Source organism: Notamacropus eugenii, chromosome 1 (assembly GCF_028372415.1).
Source record: "Notamacropus eugenii isolate mMacEug1 chromosome 1, mMacEug1.pri_v2, whole genome shotgun sequence".
Classification (NCBI taxonomy): Eukaryota; Metazoa; Chordata; class Mammalia; order Diprotodontia; family Macropodidae; genus Notamacropus; species Notamacropus eugenii.
The window spans coordinates 496807054-496833713 of record NC_092872.1 but is presented as its reverse complement, the minus strand read 5'-3'; the positions used below and the strand labels follow the sequence as shown (position 1 = coordinate 496833713).

Genomic DNA, 26660 nt, shown 5'->3' with positions numbered 1-26660 from the left:
AGCCTCCTTTTGAACTTTCTTCTGTTCTGTATATTTTTAAGATGTTTCATTAATGCTTTTTTTTTTTTTTTGGTATCACTATCCCCACCCACTTCTCTCTGCTCTTTCTCTGCTCAATTCCCTGAAAGAAAAACTCCTCCCTGTAACAAGTTGAATAAAACAAGTCCACACGTGTCTCAAAATATATCTCATTTGACTTCTCTAGTCTATCACCTCCGCCAAAGGTGGGAAGTGTTTATTCATTATCAGTCATTCACAGTCATGGTTGGTCATTGTATTTATTAGAGTTCTTTTTAAAAAACATTATACTTTATTTATATGTTCATTTTTAAAAATTTTTTGAGTTCCTAATTCTCTGTCTTCTCCTCTCCTATCCATTGAGAAGACAAGCAGTATATCATAAATTATGCCTGTGAAATCATGCAAAACACATTTCATATGTTTCTTTCTGTCTTTTTTTGGAGGGAGGGAACATGGACGAGGCAATTGAGGTTAAGTAATTTACCCAGGGTCACACAGCTAGTAAGTGTCTGAGGCCAGATTTAAACTTTGTCTTCCTGACTCCAGGCTAGTGCTCTATCCACCTAGCTGCCCCAAGAGCCATGTCCATGTTCCTTCCCCACCCCATTCCCTCAAAAAAAAAAAAAGGCAGAAAAAAAAGTAAGTTAAAAAAGTACATTTCAGTCTGCACTCAGAGTTTATCAGTTCTCTCTTTGGACATAGATAACATTTTCTTCATGAGTCCTTTAGAAGTTTCATGCATTATTGCATTAATCAGAGGAGCTAAGTCTTTTGGAGTTAGTTAGTCATTGTTACAACATTGCTGTTACTGTGTACAATGATCTTCTGGTTCTGCTCATTTCATTCAGCATCAGTTCATATAGTCTTCCCAGGTTTTTCTGAAACTATCCTGCTTGATTTTTTATATCACAATCATATTCCATCACAATCTTATACCACAACTTATTCAGCCATTCCCCAATTGATGGGCATCTCCTCGATTTTCATTTCTTTGCCACCACAAAGAAGAGTTTCTATAAATATTTTTGTCCATAGAGGCTCTTTTCCTTTGATCTCTCTGGGATGCAGATCTAGTTGTGGTATTGCTATGTCAGCAGGTTTGCACCATTTATAGCCCTTTGAGTATAGTTCCAAATGATTCTCCAGTTCACAACGCCACCAAGAGCGGAGTGTCTCTGTTATTCCATATATTCCATCTCTATTAGTGTCTCTATTTTTCCATATCCCCTTCAGCATTTGTCATTTTCTTTTTCTATCACGTTAACCAATCTGATAGGTATGAGGTGTTGCTTTAATTTTCATTTCTCTCATTGATTAGAATTCTGAAGTCTTTCACAGATGTTTTCCTTGGCAGTATTGTAGTCATTGTGTAAATTGTTCTGCTCATTTTACTGTACTTTAGTCTATATAAACCCTCTCAGGTTTCTCTGAATCTATTCCTTTTTCCATTTCCTTTGGTGCAACAATATTCCATTACATTAAAAAACCATAATTTGTTCATCCATTCATCATTTTTTGGGTGTCCACTTTATCTCCAGTTCTTTGCTACAACAAGAAGCTATTGATATTTTTGGATGGGCCCTTACTTTCTTTCTGTGATCTCTCTGGAATATTAGTTTAGTGCTATTATCAATGCATCAGAGGGGATACATAGTTGAACAACTTTTTGGGTCTAGTTCCAAATTCACTTAATGGTTTCTAGGATCACTTCACTGCTTGCCCAACAATGTGTAGTGTTTTTGTCCTCCTGTAGCCCTTCCAACAGTTGTCATTTTCCATTTTTGTCATCTTTGCCATTTTAAGGGGTATAAGGTGGAACCTAAGAGTAATCTTAGGGATTTGGAGCATTTTTTCATACAGTTGTTAAAAGCTTACATTTCTTTTGAGAACTGTCAGTTCATATCCTTTGACTATCTATTGGGTAATGGCTCATATATATATATATACACATACATACATACATACATACATATGCATCTTAGATGTACGGAATCAATTGCAAAAATTAGATTTCTTCTAATTCTAATTGTAGGAACTTTTACAAAAACTTTTCAAATTTATATAATCAAAATTTTCTTTCTTATCACCTGTGATTTTCTTTATTCCCTGTTTGATTAAAAGCTCTTTGCTTGTGATATGACCTTTGATGTCTTGTCATGTATACATTTGGCGCATACTGTGCTGTAAGGTATGATGTTAATCTAAACATAATTTCTGTCAAATTGTTTTGCAGTTTTTGTCAAATAGCAAGTCCTTAACCCAGTAGTAATAAGAATCCGTAAGTTTATAAAACACTATTCTACTAGATTTGATTGCTTCTTGGGTCTGTTTAAATTGGATTTTCTGTTTTTCAGACTGAGTTTTTTTTTAAGGTGAAGTATTTCAAATATTTTTCTTTTTTTTCAAATTTATTTATTTGTTTTCAGTTTTCAGCAATCACTTTTGTAAGTTTTAAATTTTCTCTCCCTCCCTTCCCAAGATGGCATGCAATCTTATATGGGCCCTGCACATACATTCTTATTAAACATATTTTCACATTAGTCATCTCACATAGAAAAATTAAAACGAATGGGAGAAAACATGAGTACAACTAAACAAAACCAAACTTAAAAAAAGAGAAAATCGTCTGCTTCATTCTGCATTCTGACTCCATAGTTCTTTCTCCGGATGTGGATGGAATTTTACATCATGAGTCCTTTGGAAGTGTTTTAGGTCCTTCCCTTGCTGTGGAGGACTAAATCTATCAAAAACAGTCCTCGCACATTCTGGTTGTTACTGTGTACAGTGTTCTGGTTCTGCTCACTTCGCTCAGCATCAGTTCATATAGGTCTATCCAGCTATTTCTGAAGTTCTCCAGTTTTGCTGTTGGTTTTTTTTGAGTTAGTTCCTTGGTCAGAAAACTTGCTTGTGTGCCCATGTATAGGAACCAGAGCAATACTGTATCCTCCATGCTGCTTCCCCAGCCTACTCTGGGGGTTGTAACCCAGATGTTACCTATTTACAAAAACAGTTTTCCTAATGTTGCCTTCCTTCTCTGTTAGGAAAAAATCACCCAAGTATCTTGAACACCACAACCAAAGAGGAGCCAAAAGCCCCAGGGGAGAAGAAGGGACATGGTGCTGTTGCAGCCTATCTTGCAGATGTCAAGAAATCCCTCGGGCCCAGCTGTTACAGCCAGTTCTCCACAGCTCTCTTTGCTTATAAGAAAGATGACAACTACGAAGCAATGGTGTCAGTGATTGCTGCCCTCACCACTGAGAAGCCTGAGGATTGGCCTCTTCTACAAAGCAAGTGTTGTAGGCCACCTTGGCCTTGGAACAGCCTTAAAATCTGATCTGGATAGATGCAGTAACCTGTCTCCGTAAACTTCTTGGTCTTGCCCAGTTGTTTAGCTGCCTTTCCACAAAGAGGCATGAGGTTCTCTGCTGGTCCCTATGGCTGACCCCCTGAAACCAATAGGATAGTTTTCAGGAGCTTCCAGAAATGAAGTGAAAAATCTTAAAGCATAACTAGGAAGAAATTCCAGCTCCAGAGATCCCAAGTCGTCTGCCTTTTCCTGGGCTATTATGTATAGGCCATGACTCCCTCCCAGTGCCACACTTAGCAACAAACTCTGTTCTTATCCCATTTACCTAGTTTTTACTTTGCCTCTCTCAAGCTCAGAAGAGGTGAGAAGTTCTCTGTTTTCAGAGGACTTGAGACCATAGAGAGTTGGACAGATTTGTCAAGATGCAACCAAGGCAACTTGGAGGTCAAGCTGCCAATTCTAATTCTGGCCCATGGAGTAGCAGCTGACAGGATAAACCCCAGGATGAAGCAAAGGGCAGGGGTGGGTGGGAGGAAAAGGGACCAGTTCTTCTTCTCATTCCTGATGGCATATCCTTCTGTTTTTAGAGTTCTCCATGTTTGTTCGCCCTCATCATAAGAAGCAGTTTCTCCAGATGTGTATGGACTTGACAGGGACATGCCCTAGAGAAGGCACACTGGTATCTCCCTGGAAGAGCTGCCCAGAAGCCTCCAGCCTTGGCCCCCAAGTAGAGGAAGAGACTGAAGATCAGGTATCTGCGGCAGGGTCCAGACCAGGTAGGACATGGGCTTCTTTTCTATTTTCATACATACCACATAAAGCTGGGCTACCTTGTCTCCTCTAATCGCCATGATCTCAGGACATTCAACTACAGGTTCTGTTTTAGTGTGATTATCTCACTTGCTTTAAAAAAAATTGCTTGGTTTCTGTTAGATGAAGAAGATACTTTATTTTGTCTACAGAAAGGTAGGTGATTCAGTCAAGGACTCTGCCTGCTTGCTTTCTGTGTGACACACTTAGATCCTAAATAAGAAGACATCTGAGTCATTTTGGGATCTCTAGACTTTTCCCCAAGATCATGTTTGCTCTAGTTTCTTCCTGATAGCTACACCCAGTGTACCAGACTTAAATGATGTATATTATGGGGGTGAGAGGTGTGGGAGAAGCAAGGAAGGGAAGAGTCTAGATAGTGCCATCAAGGTGGGGAATGTTCTGGAAACAAGTGTAACAACTTAGGATACGCTATGACTTGAGTACCTGAGAATACAGCAGGGTGGGCTGTAGCCTGCCTTCTGTAACAGGGCTCTCTGTCCCGCAGACCTCTCAGAACCTGAGAAATCCAGGAGAGTTCAAAGCAAAATCTCTGCCTTCTGCTGCAAACTGAAAAAATCAGAATCTGCAGGAACTAAATCTTCTGAAGGTGCCAGCCACCTGCCAATGAGCTTGGAGCCTGACCCAATCCCTGCTCTCCCTTCTAATGTCGAACTGGAATGGGGTGAGTGACAATCCTGAACTTTTTGTTGCTTATAGCGATAGTTACAGGACTTGTCATTTCATTGGTATTGGGACTTTTCCAGATAAGAAAAATCCCTTTGCCAATGAAGGGCAGTACCTTGTTAGATTTCAACTCATTGTTTTAGAGGCCTGCCTTGAACATTGAGAAAGTAAGTGATTTCCCCAGGGTCACACACTCATTATGCATCAGAGGCCAGACGAGCCCAGATCTTGCGGACTCTCAGGCCAGCTCTGTGTCTTGGACCTTTATCTCCAAGGTCCCATTTAGCTGAATTTCAGTGGAGTTGAGAAATGTGATCAATGCATTGCACTGAGTGAGAAGCATTCCAAAACATTGGTAGGTTGGCCTGCAATGAATTGGGCCTTATCTCCAAGCCCAAATAGATCTGTCCTGACTTGGGAGAGCCCTGACCCCACTCAGGTCCATGAGAGTGAAGTCCCGTGAGGGTGATGCTGGGACCCAGAGAAGGACAGATTTTGGGTGTGCAGAATTACGTAAAGATATTTCCTTGAAGGAATCCGAGGAAGAAGTCAGAGGATGTGTCTGACTCCCACCAAATCAATCTAAAGCTGCCAAGTGGAAGCTGATTTGGCTGAAAAGTATCCATCTCACCCCTTGTTCTGTGTAGGACACTGTGCCAAGTCCTACTGATACAAAGACTGAAAATAGTTTTTCCATCACCATCAGGCAGCCTAGGACAGAAGAAATGGGCCTGGATTCAAATTCTACCTCCAGCTCTTATCACCTGTGTGATCTTGGGCCAGTCATTTCACCTCCTTGATCCTCCTCAGTTTCCTAATATGGTCCCTTCAAACTCCAGATCTTTGGTCCTGTATATAGAAAGTATAATAAGGGAATAAATAAGGGAGTGAATAAGGGAGACAAAGGCGCCCTCTTATCTTCTCTGTGCTGAAGAGCTTCCATAGATTTAGGTTGTCAGATCTGAAAAGGGACCTTAGAAAGCATCACCTCAACTCCCCCACCCTATAGGTGAGGACAGAGCCAGAATTAGAATCCAGGTCTCCTGCCTCTCTCCAGTTTTTCACTCCAGCCACCCTGATAACATTTGTGTTGCCCAGCTACAAAGGACAAACATATTTGTCTTGATCTATTAGCAGCTTAAAAATGGGTGTTTCAAGCTTTCAGAGGCATCTCTGGGCTTGACACAAAGTTGAAGGATGGAATCAAGTTTGAGAAGCAGAAAAAAGGAAACAGAAATAAGATTATGGTTTTCACAAGAGAATTAGGGTTTAGATGCTTTGTACCGTTCCAAGTCATGTCCATCCTTCAAGGCCCATAGCACATTCTACCTCCTTCACAACACCTCCTTAGTAATTGCAGCCAATGCACGGCTCCCTCTTTCTGACCATTCGTAGCACTTTCTACCAGTACCACACATTTTGTCACTTGCTTATGTTTAATTTAACTTGTATCAAACAATTACCTTATACTGCGCCTTGGGCTTATTTCATACTAAATGAAATGGGCATAGTTTTAACCTCCAAAAACCTCCCATGATAATGTGAAGGCTTGGATAAGTGGGCTCTGTGGCTGAATGGGATAAATGCAAACAGGAAGCACAAGCTGCCACATATGGGAAGTATAAAAAGGGAGAGAGGACTGTTGGCTGGGAGCATCAGGGATGTGTTCTTGAGGGAGGCAGGTGCTGAGGAAGGGAGGGACAAGTGTGGGGCCGGAGAAGTCCATTTCAGGCATAGAAGGATCACATGACCTCCCAAAGTGGTGGAGGAGGGGTAGATATGAACAGAGGCCAATCAGGAACTTCTTTGCCCAAAATATTGAGTCCAGGATGGGGAGCGCTGGGTAAGAAGCCTGGAAAGCTATGTTGTAGGACTCTGCATCTCTGTCTTACTTCACCCTTTAGCTACTTAGAAAGATGTAAGCTATGTATTGGTCTGCTCCCCAGCGGATCTCCCAGACACATTCAGCTCCATGAGCTGCAAACATGTGAATCAGATTAAGAGCAAGCAAAACAATTAGAGTTGAAAGATACTGGGGGAAAATTAGTAGTAGTTGACTTCAGAGTATGGACAATACAAAATGATCCAACTTATGTTTCTTTCATTTTGTGGAAAGTAATCTTTCATAATGGTGTTTATAGAAGTAGATGGAGGTGATTATTGGGACTTTACTTCACAGTTAAGTCAGATGCCTGCCACCATTTCAGTTCTATGTAAGTGGGTAATGGTTCATTTTTTTGGTACTAAAAATGAAACTCAAATCCATTACTAATCAATTTAATTATGAATTCTGTGAACAATCTGAACAATTGTCAACTGTTCAAATTAGAACCTATTATATATATGTGTATTATATATGTATATATATTCCAAAAAAGGATGAGTATAATAACATGTATACATATACCATTTGATGAGAAATGTAAATAAAATATAGTGTGCCTTTTGAGTGCAAAAAGATTAGATTCATACATCCATATTATAGGTTGCCTTGAATGCCCAAGTAAAGAGTTTATTTTTTGTTGTTTAGTCGTTTAAGTTGTATCCAACTCTTCAATGACCACATTTGGAGTTTTCTTGACAAAGATACTGAAGTGGTTTGCTATTTCCTTCTCCTTCTCCAGTTCATTTTACAGATGAGAAAACTGAGGCAGACAGAGTTAAGTGACTTGCCCAGGGTCACACAGCTAAGAAGGCCAGGTTTGAACTTAGGAAGATGAGTCTTACTGACTCCAGGCCTGGCACTCTATCCACTGTGCATAAAGCATTTATATTTTATCTACTTGCTTTCTAATTGCCCCTGCCTATGGATTTCATGTCATTGGCAGTAGACAAGAGGCCAGGGTCACTCCTATTTCTCTTCCAATAGAAACGAGGTATAGGGTGGGGCACTTAGAAATAGAACTGGCATCATGGTGCATATTTAGAACTCCAGTGAGTACCACATATGACTTCGTGGAGCTTCCCCTAGGAACTCTCCTAAGATTTCCCCCAAGATGGCCACAGCTCTGGATGTCAGGCACAAATTTTTGTCCCTGTCTCTCCTTTCCACCCCATCCTCTTTCAGAAGGTTTCCATTGTCCTGGTTGCAGTGCTGAGGATGTGGTGCCCTTTCAGTGCCATGCTTGTGACTTTCATTCCTGTAAGGCATGCTGGGAATGGCATTTCAAGGTTGGCTTAACTTCTTGTCTTTGTTCCTCCCACTCCTGTGTCTACAAAGTTACTCTCCAGGGGACAGAGTTCTGTCCCTCCTATCAGGTTCATTATGGCCACCACCCCAGGGCCCTCCTTACCCTGTGGGGGAGCAATTGTCCCATAGTTTTCCCCCAGATGTGGGCCTACAGGCCTTTGTCAATCTGTATGCGTTTAAAAAAGTTAATTCCTGTTGTCTTTAGCATTATAGACTCACTTGTCAGGGCCAGGTTTCCACCAAACAGCTGAGTCACTAGCTATAACCAATACAGTACAGGGATAGGTTTTCTTTTCCTTCCCCCAGCCCCTCACTCATTTTTCAAGCTGAATATTAAGCTCTGAGTCTTTTCGGTAGTGTCCCTTGTTACAAAATATGCTGTTTTTCACCTTCTTGCCAGAATCTTCTAGAAACAGGGTCTCAGAATCAGTCACTAGAGAGCCATTGCATTTGGAAGATCACCACTAGCCAGGGGTTTTCAGCAGCTAAAGGTAAAAGATACAGATAGAACAAAGAGGAAGGAATCCCTGGAATTCTCAGGGAGGTCTTAAGGGATATAGGTGAAGTTAACATGTGATTGTTTCTTAACCCAGTTGTTCGTCCATTCCTCCCTCCTGGCAGATAGGCTATAATGATCTTCTTAAATTACCTAATTTTTCCTGTTGTTTCTCCAGACCACTAAGAAATGTCCAAAGTGTGGAGCCATTGCCAAGAAGAGATATCTCACCCAAGTCTTCTTCTGGAAGAAAACCTAGTGATGAACTCAAATTTGCATGCTCTGTTGCCCATGGTTGAGTCCCATGCACAAGGTTAATTGGAGATATTCTTGATGAAGTTTACCCCTTACAGATCCTACCACCTAAGAAAGAAGTTTTGGTGTGTCTAGCCCCATAATCCTAGCAAGGTTCTGAGAGGCAGGAGCTGACTGTTTCCCATGTTGCCTTGTTTTGGGAACATGGCCACACTGTTGCATCTAATATACATCCTAGCCCTTGGACCAATGGATTTTCAGGCACTGTCATAATTGAGAAATGCCTAGGGAGTATCTTAGCATCTCAGTCACAACACGCAGATCCTCCACTGTCGCTGATTGTAAATTTGAGTTGTCTAGTTCCTGGTTCCCAGGTTCTACTCATATCCTACTCACTTTTCCTTCTCGTTTTCCTTGTAACCTTTTGTGTGGTTCTAGAGCAAATAATACATTCATGGAAAAATGGAGTTTCCAGTGTCTCTAGCCAATGGTGGGAATCATTCCCCAGCTAAATCTTCCCAGGACAGTCTTCTCAGGATCCTATGATCTTTATGTGAAGGCTCCACACTGCCCCCCTCTTTCCAGCCATGTAGGATGGGACCTTTAGCCTCTGCAACAGCATTGTTATACATCCTGAGGGCCTCTGTATCCCAATTTCCAGTGGGGGTCAGCATGCTTTGGTATTCATGGTGGGGGTGGGGCAGGGTGAGAGGGAATCTAAGGAATGGGTAAAGAACATTTGTTTTTATGCTTGTGTTTTTTTATTTATTGCATAATTCCCAGATATTTTGTACATTTTGTAGTTATTTTGAATATCATTTTCTTTTATTTCCTCCCGGATTTTGTAATTGTTACATGTTACTGATGATTATTTGAACTTATTTTTAACTATCTGACTCACTATCTTTGATGATTCTCTTGGATTTTCTGAGTAAATTGCCTTGAATGCAAATAGGGATAATTTTGCCTGGATAAGGAACATTTTGTAAATTGTAAGGGGAAAGGACATCTTTTTTTGCTCATCCTCAGGCAGAATTATTATGTCTTCTCTAACTCTCATTTTCTAGCTCTTCTGTCACTATATCTGCCAGTGCTATATTTTATAATAATCAGTGGAGAAAAAAGGAAGAAAGCTTGCAACTATCGACCCTGAGATGGTAGCCTGTGTTTCTATAAATTGACTTGAAAAAAAAATCAGGTGAAAATAATAAGTCTTCTACAAATAAAACTTGTTGACTGCTGAGCCCAGGGACATACTAATTTCAGGGCAAGAAGTGGTCTTGGTAGAGGTAAATTCCCAACAGTCAGCTCTGAAACAAAGTCTTTTTCTGCATCTTTCAAGAAGTTTCACAGCTGTTCTGTGGGCAGTCATCTGATTTGTTTTTCTAACACAGCAAGCAATCCTGAAATAAATGGTAATTGTCTGGGTTATATGCTTCCAGGAAAGAGCTATTATGAGGAATAGTCAAATGCCCTCTTAAGGGGCCAAAGAAAAGATTAGTCATAGGGCCTCAGAGACCAATTTACAAATGAGGAAATGGCCAGAAAGGTTATGATTTGCCTAATGCCACACAGGTAACAGTATTTAAGATTCCAATCCAAGGACTCTGGTTCCAAATTCTTTGTTCTTTCCTGAGGTCATTGGCTCATGGAGACCAGCATTCTCTGTGTGCTCTCATCTCTCCCTGGCCAACCTTTCTTCTTAGGTCTTCAAATATCAATGCCCCATACTAAAAATAAACTGAAAGGAATTACATAAATATGAAAGCAAAAGACATTTAGGTCAGATAATTGGGAAGAACTTGTCATTAGGAGCAAGATTCAAGGATGACTAAGGGGAGGATGCAGTGGATCATACTTCGCTGTAGATATTTGAAAACAGGAAAGGTATCACCTCATCTACCCCTTCTTCATCCCCAAAACTTTCCAGCCTAGGTTAGGGCTCAGTCCCCAATATTGCTGGAGGATTGGAATGGATATCCTGTCACTGCCAGTTTGGTTTACTTCCTCAAGGGAAGATGACTTGTGGGGATTAGAATTGTTCAATTTATAATAAAAGAGACTGAGGCAGAGCTCTGAGTTGAGTGCACTTTACTAAAGAGTCCATTGTCCTCTCTAATGAAGTGAACCTCAGCTCTTCCTCACAATCTAAGATGCCCCTTTCTTCCAGGACTTTCTGTTTATAGAGTTTGATACCCAAATATGCAAAAGAGACATGGAAAAATACAGGATTTCATTGGTTGATATATGGCACATAAGCTAAAATAAGCAACAGTGATGTGTCAGCAGGGTCATGAATTGGGTAAAGCAAAGTATAACTCTGCTGACCTAGGTGGTCACAAGATTGATAGGTTCCTCCCTAAGCAGGAAGAGATGGTACAAGCTATTCATATGCTCCAAGAACATATTGGGGGAGGTGGGGGGACTTTCAGTACCATGCCACCACCCGTTCTTGGTTTGATCGTAGAATTTGAGCAAAACAGGATGGAGATATCTTTGTTAGCATTCTTGTGGTTGCACATGGGAGCTCCATAGCTGCTTAACAAGTAATGAACATTCTATTAAAGTTTCAGGTCTATTATAGGACCCTTCTGTTAGAATCTGTACTTCTGTGTAACTTATACAAATATGGATTAATACACTGCTTTTTTTATACCTATCATTAGATAACTGACTAAATATGTATTACTAGATAAATATCTTAAAAAATAATTACTAGCAATCGTTACCCCTTTTAGAGTCATTATGAACTGATTAATATTTTTAGAGTTTGAGTAGGGGTCCTCAATGTATCAGCATCCTCAGACTCACCAGACCATCTCACGTATCACAAATCAAAAACCATGTCTTTACACATACACAAAAACCTGATGTGAGAAAGACTGCTTCCTAGTTCTTTCCCAGCTCTGCTTCAGGGTTGAGAGTTGATGCTTCTACAAAGAGAAACAACCTCGAAGGGAAGGAGGATGAGGAGGGAAACAAAGGAAATAATAGGAGACGGTGTGAAATGAAGATTGGTGCCTGATTGTGGAGGGCCTTGAATGACACGGAAAGAAATAGGTAATAGGGATAGAAGATTTTAGAACAGAGGAGCAGCATGTTGAGATCTCTGCATATGGAAGATTAGTTTGGCAATGGCATGTAGAATAGGTGTTGGAATCCAAACTGGAAGATGGATGAAAACATTGCTCTAGTCCACACCAGTGGTAATGGGGGCCTTGTATTAAAGTGGTAGAAGTGGTTATGGAGAGGAGAGATGTAAATGTTGTAGAAATGGGCTTGCTGACAATTTCAAAATGAGGTGAAGGTGAAGAGCCTATAAGAAATAAGAGTGGAAAAGGGGAATTGGTGTCGATTAGATTAGCCTACTTTTTCCAGGTTTATTCTACATTGTTCCTCTTCACACAACTACGTTCCCTCCAAACTGGCCCATTCAGTGTATCCCATACACAACATCCTATCTCCAGTACCCATGCACAGGCCAACATTCCTTCCTAGAATGCATTCCCTTGCAAGTACCTCTTAAAATCTCTTTCTTCAAAGCAGAGTTCAGAGGTAATCTTCTACATGAGTCTTTCATGATCTCCCATGCTGCTAGTGTCTTCCCTAACTCCAGAATAACTTTGTATTTTTTTTTTTTTTGCTATGTTACAAGTCTGCCTGTATTGTTTCCCCCTAATAGAATGTATTGAGGGCAGGATTTTAGTTTTATACCAGAATTTGCTGAGCCAGCACAGTGCCTGACATAATAGATACTTGATAAATGCTTCTAAAAAGCTGAGAAGTTAAAAAACAAAACCCACCTTTTCAGACTTGGGAGAATGGGTGAATAATGATGCAACAAAAAGTGAAGCTTGGCTAGAGGAAGCAAATTTGGGAGAAAGATTAGTTAACTTCATGGTAAAACATTTAAGTGGACAGGCAGAGAAAGCTGTAGGTAGGACTGGCCCTCAGAAGAGAAGGGGTCAGAGCTGTGGTTGGAGATAAGTGAGTAATATACATCAATGAGAATTGAGATTGTAGAGGAAGGGGCCAAGGACAGCATCTTAGGGAGCATTCACCTTATGGATTGAGAAAAATATAAAGAACTAATGAAGATGGGACAGGTCAGAATTTGACCCAAGGAAAGAGTCTTGGTCAGGAGGGAGTAGTCAAGTCAAAAGCAGAGAAGTCTAGGAAGATAAAAGGGGGAGGAAAGAGGCCTTTGATTTGAGTGAATAGGCGGTGATATTTGAGAGCAGTGAAGGTGAAAGCCAGATGACAAAGGTTTACAATTCCTCCTTGGAGAAGACAGTGGGTGGTGAGGAAGTTTAGCAATGAAGGAGCTCTTCATAATCCCTAAAAAGACACAGCTGAGAGGGCCCTTAAAGGTCATCTTACAGGAAATTTTTCCATTTTCTTTATTTTACAGAGAAAAAAGCAGACTTGGAAAATCTAGAAGAAATGAAGCAAGAACTAAAAAATGAAATAAATGCTCTTGAAGAAAGAATTGGCGGGAGAATAAATAGCTTAGACCTACTGAAGAAATAAAATCCTTAAAAACTGGAATAAATGAAAGAAATCAATGAGATAGAAATAATAGAAAAAAATCAAAAGATTAAAAAAATAAATGTGAGATCTGATATCGCAAACAAGTGGCTTAGATTAAGAAGAGAAAATATAAAAATTATTGGACTCCCTGAAAACCATAATAAGGAAGGGGGAAAAAACCCCGGATTCAATAAGTCATAAATGAAAACTGTCCAGATATATTACAACCAGAGGACAAAGTGATCAGTCACTTCCTGAAATGAAGTCCCAGGAACGTCATAGCCAAAATCCAGAGCTCTTAGATAAATAATTCAAGCATCCAGCAGGAAGTAGTTTTAAGCACCTAGCGACCAGTCAAGATCACAGAGGAGTAGGTAGCTACTATCACAAATGAAATCTTAGAATACAATACTCTAAAGGAGATCTTGAAATACAATATTCTAAAAAGTAAGAAAAAAACTAAAAAGTAAGAACCTTGCAAAGCTGAGTATTATGCTACTGGAGGGAAATTGATCTTTAATGGGATAGAAGATATTCAAGCATTTCTGATGAAGACATTGAGACAATAGAAAACCTAGAAAGGTAAACTTGTAAGGAACTGTATGAGGTAGTGCTAACAATGCTAATGGGAGAGGTGTCTCAGATCCTTAAGGTCTTCAAAGGAAATGGAGGGAGTTCTATAGGACAAATAGGGGCCCTGCGGATGGGTTGGGTCTCTTCTGAGGGTTTGAAGAGGGGAAAGAAAAGTGAGGATAAATGGAATACACAAATGTAGAGAAGGAAGGAGAGGGCAGAAATTGAAAAAATGTCATAATTAGGATTGTGAAGAGAATTTGCAAGCAGGAAGGAGACGAGGGGTTGGCATCTGATGAATCTTACTGAATGAGACAAAGGACAGTTGAATGTATACAAGTTTATTAAATTTAGCAGGGAAAAAACTAGATTGGGGCAGGAAAGGGAATTAGGAAAGAGGTTCATATCAGAGAAGGAGTAAGTACAAGCAAAAAAAACCCCAAAAATTTCCTGATCTTGAAAGGAGTAGTAAAAGGCGGGGTGGGGGAAGAAATCGAATCCAAAGAGATCCCCTGGATCTCCTCTTCAACAATTGGAAAATGGTTGAGCAAGTCGTGGTATGTGAATGTAATGGAAATTATTGAGCAGTAATCGGTAACAAAACATGCACTTCTCAGAATTTGGGGGAGTACAAACTGACTCAGGGAATTGAACATAATCAGAACTTAAAACTTTTATCAGCACGATGACCAAGTATGTCACCAGAGGACCCATGATGAAGTATGCCCCCATTTCCTGTTAGAGAAAGGAGGTACACAAGGTACAGACAGTTTTGAACGTTGCCCCTGTGGATTCCTTTTGTTTGACCACCATTATTTGTTACAAGGAGTTTGGTTTTTTGGTGGGGGGGGAGGTGGCCGGGGGATAGATGAAGGTAACAAAAATCATTTTAAAAAAGTACAACTGCAACATTTTTTTTAAAGCACAAGAGAACAAACAGAACAAAAAGAAGCACAGATAAACAGGGCTGTTGTGAAAGTAAGTTGTAGAATTTATCTTATGCATTAAAAAAAACCAAGGACAGGAATTGACGTTCAGGCTTTCGTGGAAATCCTTTTTTTCTGCTGTGTCCAGGAAGCATTCCTGGATCTGGCTGTGCCTTTGCTCCCCACCACTACCCTCCAAAAAATGTTTTTTTAAATTCTAGAGGCTCAGCTCTTCCTTGGGTCGGGGCGCCCCGCCCCTTCCCCAGAAGAGGGGCAGGTTCGTTTAACGAAAAGGATCCCGCTTATGGAGGCTTGGGGAAGCCGAGGTTGGGGAGGAGGGCTTTTCCTGGGCTGGAGGTACTACGGGGAGGGGCAGTTGTGGGGCCGAAGCCGGGGGTCCCGCCCCCTTTGCCTCCGCCCTTTTGATCGAGGTTCTTAAAGGGCGGCCGCTCTGCCCCGGTTCGAGCGCTGAGGAACCGCCCGGACCAGGGACGGGTAACAGGGGTAGGTGCACGTCGCCCTCTCCCTCCCTCCCAACTTGTCTGGGCCGGGAGACTGAGGCAGAGCGAGGGCGGGGCCTGGGAGCTCCGCCTGAGCCGGGGCTCGGGAAGGGGAGGGAAGCGGGAAGCTCTGGGATCCCGCCCAAGGCCAAAGTCGTGGCGCTGCCCGTCTCCCGGTCAGCGTTCCAGGCCAGGGTGCCGGCTCGGCCAGGCAGCTGTGCGTGGTCCTGACCCTGGCCCAACCCAACCCACTCCCACGGGAATGGGAGAGGGAGGCCTCCAGGGCTGGGTGCTGTCCCTTCTGTCTGCGCCTCTGTAAAAGGTTCAGTCAGGACCCAGCGCATTTCCCGGTATGAGGGCCTTACTGTATTGTATAGAGCCCTCGTGCTCTTTTTATTGGAGGTGCCGGAGAATGGGGAGAAATACCCATCTGCGTACAGGGATGCTGGCTCCCCCACGCCCTGGTGACTCCATCCCCGTCCTTTCTCAGTCTTGTGTCACAGGAGAGTCCAGGGACCCGGGTCAAGAGAGGAGAGTTTTGAACCTCCCTTCCCAGCAGCATCCCCTGAAGATTCAAGAGACCTTTCTCCTTCCAGAGTTTGGATCATTCATCTCAAGCAAGAACCATGGATCTCACAGCCCAGAACATAAATTTTTTGGTAAGGTCTAGACTAGCACTGAACTCTCCTTTCAACTCTAAATGGGCATGGTGGGAATTAGTGAAATTCTCTGTAGTGACCTGGCCCTACCTGAGAAGTGCACCCAGAAAAGTACGGGAGAACCTCTGGTTCTGACCTGGACTCCTTTGTCTCCCTGTCTCAAAGTGGATAGTCAGTACACTTCTGCTGTTGCTGGTGATGCCAGGGGATGCAGGCGACTTTCCTACCTATTCTTGGAGAGATGCAGAGACCCAGGAGTGGCTACTGTGTGATCAGTGCCCACCTGGCACGTTTGTGAAGCACCACTGCAGCTACAGGAGCCCTACAGTTTGCCAGCCATGCCCATCACTCCACTATACACAGTACTGGAACTACCTGGAGAAATGCCGATACTGCAATGTGTTCTGTGGAGAGCATGAAGAGGAGGCTCAGGCCTGCAATGCCACTCACAACCGAGCCTGCCGCTGCCAGTTGGGCTTCTATGCCCATGCTGATTTCTGCATTGAGCACTCAGCCTGCCCCCCAGGCTCTGGAGTGGTCACTCTGGGTAGGTGGTAGGTTCTGTATCCCTAGAGCTGAGTCCTTTTCTAGGCTCCGTAGGTTCCCTTTTCCCACACCTCCACTCTGGCTGGTCTGAGCTCTCTTGGCTCCCACAGGTGGTCACAGAATTGGGGAGCTAGGGGGTGGAGAGCAGGAGCACTGAAATGGTGGCAGGAGGGATGCTGATTTGAAAATAATATGCAAATGGACAGAACCAGGATGGAAACATCTACACTGCCTCTCTCACTGCCTTCTCAGCTCCCAGCTTTTGAATGAAACCCCGGGCCTAGGGTAAGGAAGATCTGAAATCTGATCTGCCTCAGACACCTAATAGTTGTGTGGCCCTGGGCAAGTCATGTTTAACACATCTCTGCTTCATTTTCCTCTACTCTACAGTGAGAATAATACAAGTACCCACCTGGCAGGGTTGTTGTAAAGATCAAATGAGATATTTATAAAAAGGCACATGGCACATAGTAGGAATATATAAATTTTTATCACCCTTCCCCTTCCTCCAGTCCAGGGCTGTGTAGATTTTTACCTGACCCTATTGCTTCCCCACAGGGACCCCAAACCAGAACACACAATGCCAGCCATGCCCCAAAGGCACCTTTTCAGATAACAGCTCCAGCACAGAGAAGTGCCAGCCGCATCAAAATTGCACCACCCTTGGCATGTTCCTCAATGTTCCTGGGACCTCATTCCATGACGCCATTTGCACACGCTGTGCTGGTTTCTTGAGCAGCACTCCTGAGCCAGGTGAGACCAGGGGCTTCCCCTATTCCTCCACAATCATCTCCTTCCCTTTCAAAAGCAGAAACCTGAGGGCATGAGATTCTCTCTGAATCAGCTTCCCTTCTTGACTTCTTTCATTCCATTACTTCCAAGAGGCCTGAGTCAGGGTGCAACAGAACAACTAAACTGGTTGGAGAAATTTACTCTCCATGGTTGGAGCCTAGGAGGCTGGAGGGATTCTGAAGGAGCCTTAGAAAAGATGAAAGAATCCAGGAAGAACAATTATCATTTTTGTCAAGGGAAGATGAAAGGCCTAGAAGCAGCTTTTGCAAAATCTCATTCCCTGCCAATATTTTAAGAGCAAGAAAGCTCTCCCCACCCCACTCCTCATCTGTCCCACTTACAGTTGAAAGGAGATTGGCCCTTTGAGGTCCCTAATCAAGAGTCTGCTATCCACCTAAGCCCCACTTGAGAATACTATCTTTTAGCTGACTCTCCTAGCTCAGTCTTAAAACTAAGATTTCCTCAGGGGACAGTAAGACACAGGGAGGTAAGAAGCAGGGGGTCCTGCTGTAATGTGGCACTTTTCCCTAAATGGAGGGAACAGCTAGGACTTTAGCCCTGGTCTTTGGACATAACCCAGCCAACAGGGATAGCAGGAGGTAGGTCTTACCTCTCTGGAATGGGAGGTGATGAAGAAGGGATTCTCCCATTCATCTGTTCTTCATCAATTACCCCCACCCCCATATTTTCCCACTGCAGGTGACAAGGAATGTGAAAAGGCAGTGATTGACTTTGTGGCCTTCCAGAATATTTCACTAAAGAGACTGATGAGGCTGCAGCAGGCCCTAGAGGCCCCAGGTAGCTGGCATAGGCAGTGGCCTGAGCCAGAGAGTCGGGCTACTGTGCAGAAGGAGCTACTGCACAGGTTAACTGAACTCAGTGAGACCCAGGGATCTTCAGCCCTTCTACTGCGGTTGCTACAGGCTCTTCGAAAAGCCAAACTAACTATCGTGGAGAGGAATATTCAGAAGCATTTCTCCCTTGACCTGAAAGACTAGATCACCTCCAACTCCTACCCCACCCCAACCCCTGGATTTGCCCAAGTCTCCAGTAGACCAACTCTTCTTCCTCTGGGAAGCTAGACCCTGGAGCCAAGTGTCCTGGGGTTCAGACCACTGGTGCAGTATCTTCTGGAGAAAGCCAGAAATAGGCTGTCTCTTCTGGGCCTCCCACCAAAAACTCTGGACTTATTTATTTCACAGATAGGTGGCTCAGTGGATAGAATACTAGGCCTTGCATCAGGAAGACTCATCTTCCTCAGTTCAAATCTGACCTCAGACACTTACTTAGTTGTGTGACCCTGGGCAAGTCACTTAACCCTATTTGACTCAGTTTCCTAATCTGTAAAATGGTTTGGAAAAGGAAATGGCAAACCACTCCAGTATCTTTGCCAAGAATACCCCAAATAGGGTTATGAAGAATCAGACATGACTGAAAAACAACTGAACAATTTCCATCCCCACCAGCCCTCTATTTTCAGAGGTCCCAGTCTCCTAGCTTCACCAGGGAATACGTGGAGCCAGTGTGACTTATGTCATGATGAAAAGATATTTTTTATAAAACCATTTTGTAAGCTCATTTTTGTGCCTGTTTCTAATGTTTAGCACAGTGCCTGGCACATGGTAGGAGATTAATAAATGTTTGTTGACTGAGTGACTGTTTCAAACCTCTGTCTTGAATAGAAGGCAGGGAAGATGAACATGCCTAGTCAAACTTACTTCTTTTTGTAAGCTTTACCTGATCGATCCCACCAGGACTCTCACTCTAGGTTCTTTAAGTATTAGCACTCCAGTGTATGATTTTCACCTGTGTCTGTCCTTTTTTTTGGAAATGTTCTGAAATCTTTGTGACAGTGATTCCAATTTTCCCTCCTTGGGTTTCTTTAGATTTTCAAGAATGCAGAAACCAGGTCTTCTGTGACACAGACACACAGACACACAGACACACACACTCTCTCTCTCTCTCTCTCTTTCAGTACACTGACATAACAAATCCCTGTTCTCCAACAGCAATTGTCCTAATAAAAGATGAAATACCTAAATGCACTACTGGAAAGCACAGATCAGGAAGTGTTGTTAGAAAGCTAGTAAGTTGGCTTAAAGACTCCCTTAGAGGAAGTGGACATTACCTGTGATTCAGAAGAGAGGACTGTGTTCTGGGACAGTCCTTTGCAAATAGTAGGCAGTTAGGAAAATTAGCTGGGAGGGAGTGGAAACCCCAACCCTGGAGGGTTCTTCCTCCTCAGCTCTGGGACAATGCTAGGGGTGAGAGAAATGCTGGGGGTGGCCTTCATCAAAACCCTCCAGCTATATTCCATTTCCCTCGGCTTTCTTTTTGGGGAAGTTGAGGAATCTGTGGTCACCTGCAGATGACAACTCCCTCTGGCTGGCTTTTTCTATCTACGTTACTATGCTCTGAGGACTGGTGGGGCAAGTATATGTCTGACCAACACCTCTGATCTTTTCCCTCCCCCAGTCTGGCAACTTCTTAAGACCAAAGAGGCCCAGGCCTGGCCACCAAGGTATAGGGAGTAATTTGAGAGAGACTAAGATACAAAAGGAAGTGGAAAATTAAAGCACAGACAGGGATCTGGGAGGTGGGAAGAAACTGAAGGAACAGAGAAGGGAGTGTTGGCCTTAAGGGCACAGTGAGAGGTGTGAGTTATGAGGGAGTTGAGAGAGGGAGAAAACTGAAGGACAGGTGGAGGTGGAGGAGGAGAAGGTGTGTAGAAAGGTGAGAGTCTGAGGTTTTATTTCTACTAAGTTCCTCCTGAGCTACTCCTCAGGGTTTCAAATTCCCCCTCAATCAACTGTACTCCACTTACTAGAAAGAGAAAGGCCCCCTTTTCTGGGATCATTCTCTCTTTTGGCTCATAATTCTTCTCTCTCCCTCCTCCCCCTCCACCTCATTTTGGTTCTCATATACCCGCAGGACAAATATCTCCCAGAGGCACTGGATCTGGGCCTGAAGCCAACTACCCAGTGCTTCTAAGGGGTGAGGGTATGGACAGATAAGGGAACAGGCTGAGATCTGAGCTTGTGGCCTGGGCCTCACCAGCATCATATCAGTTTCCCATCTCTTGTCTGTGCCAGTGCCAGCCCTTCCCTCCCTCCCTGCCTCGGTGGTGAAATTAGGGGATTTCCTAACACTGGAGGAAATAGCAATACCAATTTGCAAAATCTGTGCTTTTCAGAAATCTCTGCTTCCAGCAGGTCTTTCACCTCTGACCCCTCCCAGAATTCTCATTCCCACATGCTTTCTGGGAAACTGTAACTTTTCCTTAATAACTCTGGTTTGACTGTTTTGACAGATCTTTTTGTCCCAAACCTGAGGGAGGAAGTCCAGAATAAGGCAAAAGATTTAGCTCTGGACAGAGGAGTAGCTGACTGAGGGCACAGTCCACAGATGATGCCCTGTTCCTTTCCTAGAACTTCTTTCCCAGATAGCCTAGGTTCTTTCTGCAGTACGACTAAATACTTGAAAGAAGTGACACCTCAGGCTCCTTTATGCCCTAGAGGTCCTGGGAGAATTGGAGTGGTTAGCTCAGGAGAAATCCTGGTCCGCATGTCTGCCATAGGGAGGCAGACGGTTAGTTTCTTTCTGCAATTTTCTTTCCCAATGACTTACTTAATTTTACAAATGATTCTTCAAAGCTTCGAATTATTTTGCTTGCTGGAAAATGTTCCCCAAACCCCTACCTGATGGGTTGAAGACGAACCTAGCACAACAGGAAGTGTAAAGGGGGCAGGGCACCAGGGACGCAGGAGATGCAGCTTTGTGCCAGATCTCATTCCATGAGGAATAACTAAACAAGAACACATTTCTGTAGAGTCGAGACAGATCTCTCCTATGGAGAGGGCAAAGGGAAAATGCTCCATCCCCACTGGGTATTGCTCAGCCTGGAGAAGCTAGGTGGCCCAATAGATAGAGCTCAGAGCCTGGGGTCAGGAAGACCTGAGTTCAAATCCAGCCTCAGACACTAGCTCTGTGACCCTGGCCAAGTCATTTAACCGGTCTTATCTGAGATTTAATAGTGGCACTTGCCTCCCAAGGTTTTTGTGAAGATCAAATGAGATAATGATCAGAAAGTGCTAGCACAGTACTGGCACACAGTAAGCACCATATAAATGTTAGCTATTATTATTAATCAATACTACCATTCCTGGAAAGAATGCTCAATTGCCCAATTAACATTACTATAACTTTCCAAATCAAAATACCTCTCCTTGGTCACTCCAATCTCATATGTGTTCTGCCCACAATGGAAGACAAGCCGTTAAGGGCCAGAATTATCTAGCTCTATGCATTTCTATCCCCAGCTCTCAGCCCAATATCCATGACAAAGTAAGCCTTTAATAATTGCTTTTTCATTCATTCACTCATTCCCACAGGTATAGTACCAATCACCTTATAACAAAGACCTGACAGCAGTTGGACATAGTCTGGACTGATTCAAGATTCCTTTCTTCCCACTGCCAGCTAGAGGAGCCAGCCTCAGTTGGTCTAAAGCCTATTCCCCACTTAGTGCTGCCCCATCAAGGGCAGGGATTGACAGTGAAAGCATGTAAGCTGGTCAAAGCTGTCCTTCCTCTCTCCTCATGATAAAGACAAAATGGGTTAAGGGGGTCCCAGGCCAGGTTGACACGTAATCTTTTCTGTGTGGCACATGTGCAAATGTCTGCCTTCCCTTCCTCAGTCAGGGGCTCTTTAAGCAATGAGTTCCTTTACTGGATCTTCATCCAGGCCACTCCAGGCTATGCTGATATAATCAGAATGTCCCCTTAGACTCTGCCTTGAGACCTCTTCCCTCTATATTATTTTACTTAGTAAAATAACTCCAATGGATCTGATTATCATCTCTATGCTGATGATTCTCAGATCTGTTTATCCACCCCTAACTTTTCTCCTTACCTTCAGTCTCCCACGTCCAGTTGCTTAATGGACATCTTGATCTGGCTGTCCTGTAGACATCTTAAACTTGTCATGTCCCAAACCAAGCTCATTATCTTTCTCCCCAAACCCTCCTCTCTTCCTGACTTCTCTACTGCTGTGAAGGGCATGACCAACTTTCCAGTCACCCAAGCTGGGTGTTATCCTCAATTCCTCACTTGTCATCCCAGCCTCAATATCCAATCTGCTGTTAATTCATATCAATTCTACATATGCTCTATCTTGGTACATGTCTCTCTCCTCTAAAAGAGCAATCTCATCACCTCCAGAGTGAACTGTTACAACAGTCTCCTGCTGGGTCTTCCTGCCACAAGTATCTCCCCACTCTCCTCTCAAACTGATAACTAAAATATGGGTCTGATCATGACACACCACCATTCAATCAACTCCAGTGTCTCCCTGTTGCCTCCAGGAACAAATATCAAATCCTCCATTTGGCATTCAAAGCCTTTCATAAACCTTTTCTGTCTTCTTGCACCTTCTCCTCCTCTGCATACTCTGACTCGGACTTCCTTGCACAAGACACTCCATCTCCCCATTCAGCGCATCTTCATCTGATACCTGGGATTCTCTCCTTACTTTGCTTCCTGGCTTCCGTCAAATCTCAGCTAAAATCCCACCTTCGATAAAAAAGTCTTTCCAATCTCCTCTCCACTGAGATTATATCCAATTTATCTTATATACATTTTATAGTTTGCAGATATAGTTGTTTGGATGTTGTTTTCCTCCCATTGGATTTCAAAGTCCTTAAGAGTTGGGACTGTTTTTATTTTTCCTGGTATCCTCGGTGCTTAGCAGTGTCTGACACAGGAGGCATTTAATAAATGCTTTGTGACGTGACTCCCCTTCACACTCTACACCTCTTTGAGCTGGGAGTCAAAGGTGTGTCACCAGTGAGACTAGTGCTTGGGAGACAAATCATTTGCAAAAAATCCAAATAAGCAACTGTACTGTATTCAGGAAGCCTGGCACAACCCCCTACCCAGGAAGGACCAGAACAGCTCGGATTCCTGATCATATTTTTATTTTTCCAAACACAGAGAACCACTGGAGATTAAAGAAAATTGACACACCTTGAGAGTGGTGGCCTCAACTTCCCACAATCAGTGGCCAGACCTCTGCCGGCTTAGTGGTCAAGATGAAGATGTCAGTGGGCAGGGAGAATATAGCTCTGTGACCACAAGCATTTAAGCATAAAGCTGGACAAACAAGCAGTCAACCAAACTTCTGCTGGATACTGCTGGGGAATGGATATCAGCAAATTGGGAACCATCTCCATCTTTCAATTCCTAAGCCAAGAGCTGCTGCTGTGTGAAAAAGCCAAGTCCTCAGAGTTACTAGTCATAGATTTTTTTCAATTTTTCCCTAAGCCAGTTACGATTGTCTGGGTGATTATGAAAAGAACCTATGGCTGTAAGGGCCTCAGGGCAACAAGTCACCATCAGGTATGGATATAAGCATCCAAGCTTTCTAAATAAAAACAGGGCCAAAACAGGGAATAGAGAGTTCCAACCCAGCAGCTGCAAAGCCTAGGCTGGAATTTCCAAAGGAAGAGAGGATGTTTATGCTATGGAGTTGCTACTTGGTTTGGATCAGTCCAAGAATAAAGGAGTGGGATGGGTAAGTGGCAAGGGGGAGAAGAATCCTAAAATGTTTTGGGGAAGACTAGAAAGTCCTCAGTAATAGCCAAATTAGAGGCTTCTCCACTGAGTCACAAGCCTCATTTCACCAAAGCAAGAAGATATTCAATGGGAAACATGGATATTTAGACTTTTGTTAGAAGGATGATCTAGAGTTTTTACCCAGCCATGCTCCAGAACAAGCCTCAAACTGACATCTCTTTGGCCAAAGAAAACACTGAGAAGCACTTTCCTCTGATCTTGATAGGTCCTGATCCTGAAGCCTGACCCTAAGCTCACTCTAATGCTGACCCTGTTTTAACCTACATGTAGCTGGAGCTGTTGAGCCATACCACTGCTGAACTAGCTACAGGAGTCAAATCTATAGGAATCCTCTGGATCTCCTCTGGAGTAGGAGAATTTAGAGTTTGGATGACAGAGCAGATAGTGCTTCACAGATATCGCTAACCTCAACTCAGTAGTTGGCCTTGCTTCTTACCAATGGACCAGAGCCACACAGAACATTTTCTGTCCCATTCCCTCCCAACTCACCCAGAGCTCACTGTCCAAGAAAGAAGAAAGGTAGCACATTTAACATTGCCAGATCTATTTATAAAGGGGATTTCTACACAAACATATTCTCTTGTTACCATGTAACATGAAGAACATGATGTTCCTGCAGGGGCAAACATGACCTAAAGACAAACATGAAGTATGTCAAACTCCTCCCTCAAAAGAAAGATCAAAGAACAAATCCTACTTTGGTTTTTGGAGTGTGCTTATTTTCAATTTGGGCAGCTTTCTCCCCACTCAGGATCTCAAAGCTCTCAGTAAACATTAACTCTCTCACCACCAATCTGCAAAGAAGTAACAGACCACTGGTGCTTCTCAGGTCAGATATTAACCTCCTCTACAAGAGAGAAACTTTATATAAGGGTGAATTTGTCTAAAATCAGGAAGGGATGTCAGAGGATCTCAGATCCATGTTTCTTTTCTTCTAACTCAGTTCAAGAAGTAGCTACGTTGACCACTCAATTAACATCAGGACTGTGAGGAAATGTTCCATTCAAAATCCTCAAACTGAAAGGGTAAGGCAGCAGTAAGGTTAGCTTCTGACTCTATACACTAACTTTTCTAAATTAAAAGTAAAGGAGCATATAGACTGAGGATGATCTCCATATGCCTATCTTGCACTACATTCTCAAGGAAGTAAGCCACAAAAGAAACACACCCTGGTGGGTAAAGGACAGTAGGGTAGGGTTTAGAATGGCCTATATTCAGATATACTTCATGCCTGTAGCTTGCAGATTGCCCAATAGGTCTACTGTGGCCAAAGCCATATCCTGGAAAGATTGACTACAAATCACTACCCACCCCTTTACTTTCCCTATAAACGTAGCAGAATAAATTATGACAATGTTGCCTGAAATCTACCCAGCCTAAGGCACAACTTAGCATGCAGGCTACATAGGCAAATAGAGACCTCACAAAGTAGGAAGCAATAGCCTATATCCCCTTGGCCTTAGCTTTCCTATGTTAGCCCTCTTTCTGCCCTTTTTGGGAGGCTAAAATCAGCTGTAATGAAGGCTATCAATAGCATTACACTACTTGCTCGTCTTCATTATTCAAGGTGCCACATAAGTCTAGCCTGAGAAGGAAGAAAAATTTTCCCCTAAGTACATGCCTCCATTCCACTTCCCTGCAGGCATTCTAAAACTGACACTCAAGTGTCTGGCTTCTCAGTTGGGTGTGGAAGTGTGGGAGGATAGCTTTGTGGTTCTGTCACCATTACTACACTAAAAGCGTAGTGTAGAACACTACAAGTTCTGGGCAAGTGGATCCATAAGTGATCAACTCTTATGCCATCAGCTAGTTGCCCAAGCCCTCTTTTAAGAGGCTCTAGGGTTTCACACTATCCCCTAAAGTCAAAGCCCTCAGAATGAAAAAAGTGTTAACAATAGGAAGATAGGGAGGCTGGCCAACCTCGGCTGATTCTAGTTGGCACTACTAATCTTCAGCTGCTTCAGGTCTTACAAAGATAAACTGTGACAGACATTCAAGGTCAGTCAGCTAGCTAAGATGAAAAGCTAAGGTTTCTATGAAACTCTAGGAAGAATTCCCTATCTCTCACTGACTCTGCTTTGGGCAACACTGCAATATGGCCAATGACCTGGATTATCTGGAGCTTATTTCTATGTGGAAACAGTCAAGGATGCTCTTCAATAACACCCACAACTCCTGGAAAACCCCTCAACCACTTACGGCTTGTGAGCCTGGGCCTGGGCCAGGTTTGAACAAGTTATTTCAACTACCTATTCTGGACCCCAGGGCTGGAGCCCTACAAGCCAAAGCAGGATTTAGAGTCGAATGCTGCCAGAGGTGAGCAGGTAGTGTCTGCTGCAAACACAGCTGCAAAGAACTGTCATGGAACTATTTTGGCTCAAAGTATTCCAAGCTTTTCCTTGGAGTCCATTTTTCTACATATCACCTAGTACAGTTGCTCTGGGCAGCCATAAATGTGTCACCTCAAGCAGACAGGGCTCGCAATGGGAGTTACCTCTGCCTACTCTTGATGGAAATGTTTGCTGCTCATCACCTTGTGAGAGGCTAGGGAACCAAGTGCAGGCCACTACCCTCAGGAAAGGGGTGATGGGGAAGTTATTAGAAAACATGAGGATTCAGAGCCAAAGGGTAGCTACTCCAGCCAGAATTTGGCCAAATAGACCCAAGAAATGTAGCACTTCAGGGCAGGCCTGGCACAACCACTCATCAATACTCACAACCAAGGACTAGCCTGAG

At 43.2% G+C, this 26660-nt stretch overlaps 2 protein-coding genes across 9 annotated transcripts in view; both read left to right on the top strand.

Moving 5' to 3' along the window:
- RTEL1 (regulator of telomere elongation helicase 1) overlaps positions 1-18945 on the top strand; it is a 106947-nt gene extending 88002 nt beyond the window's left edge. For 3 of the 8 annotated variants that reach the window (XM_072633259.1, XM_072633263.1, XM_072633264.1), the window contains 5 exons: positions 3063-3308; positions 3916-4104; positions 4647-4823; positions 7893-7996; positions 8690-9606. In XM_072633259.1, the coding sequence (XP_072489360.1) occupies positions 3063-3308; positions 3916-4104; positions 4647-4823; positions 7893-7996; positions 8690-8770 (797 nt within the window). In that variant the 3' untranslated portion in view covers positions 8771-9606. Of the gene's footprint in view, positions 1-3062; positions 3309-3915; positions 4105-4646; positions 4824-7892; positions 7997-8689; positions 9655-13177; positions 13398-15785; positions 15955-16119; positions 16502-17058; positions 17254-17991 lie in introns of those variants that run through there. The other 5 variants (XR_011972293.1, XR_011972292.1, XM_072633261.1 and 2 more) reach the window with 5 other exon arrangements.
- On the top strand, positions 15814-18945 carry TNFRSF6B (TNF receptor superfamily member 6b). Its single transcript, XM_072633280.1, has 4 exons — positions 15814-15954; positions 16120-16501; positions 17059-17253; positions 17992-18945. The coding sequence occupies exons 1-4, from the start codon at positions 15922-15924 to the stop codon at positions 18288-18290; spliced, it is 909 nt and encodes a 302-aa protein (XP_072489381.1). The 5' UTR covers positions 15814-15921; the 3' UTR covers positions 18291-18945.
- Positions 18946-26660: the final 7715 nt, after the last annotated feature.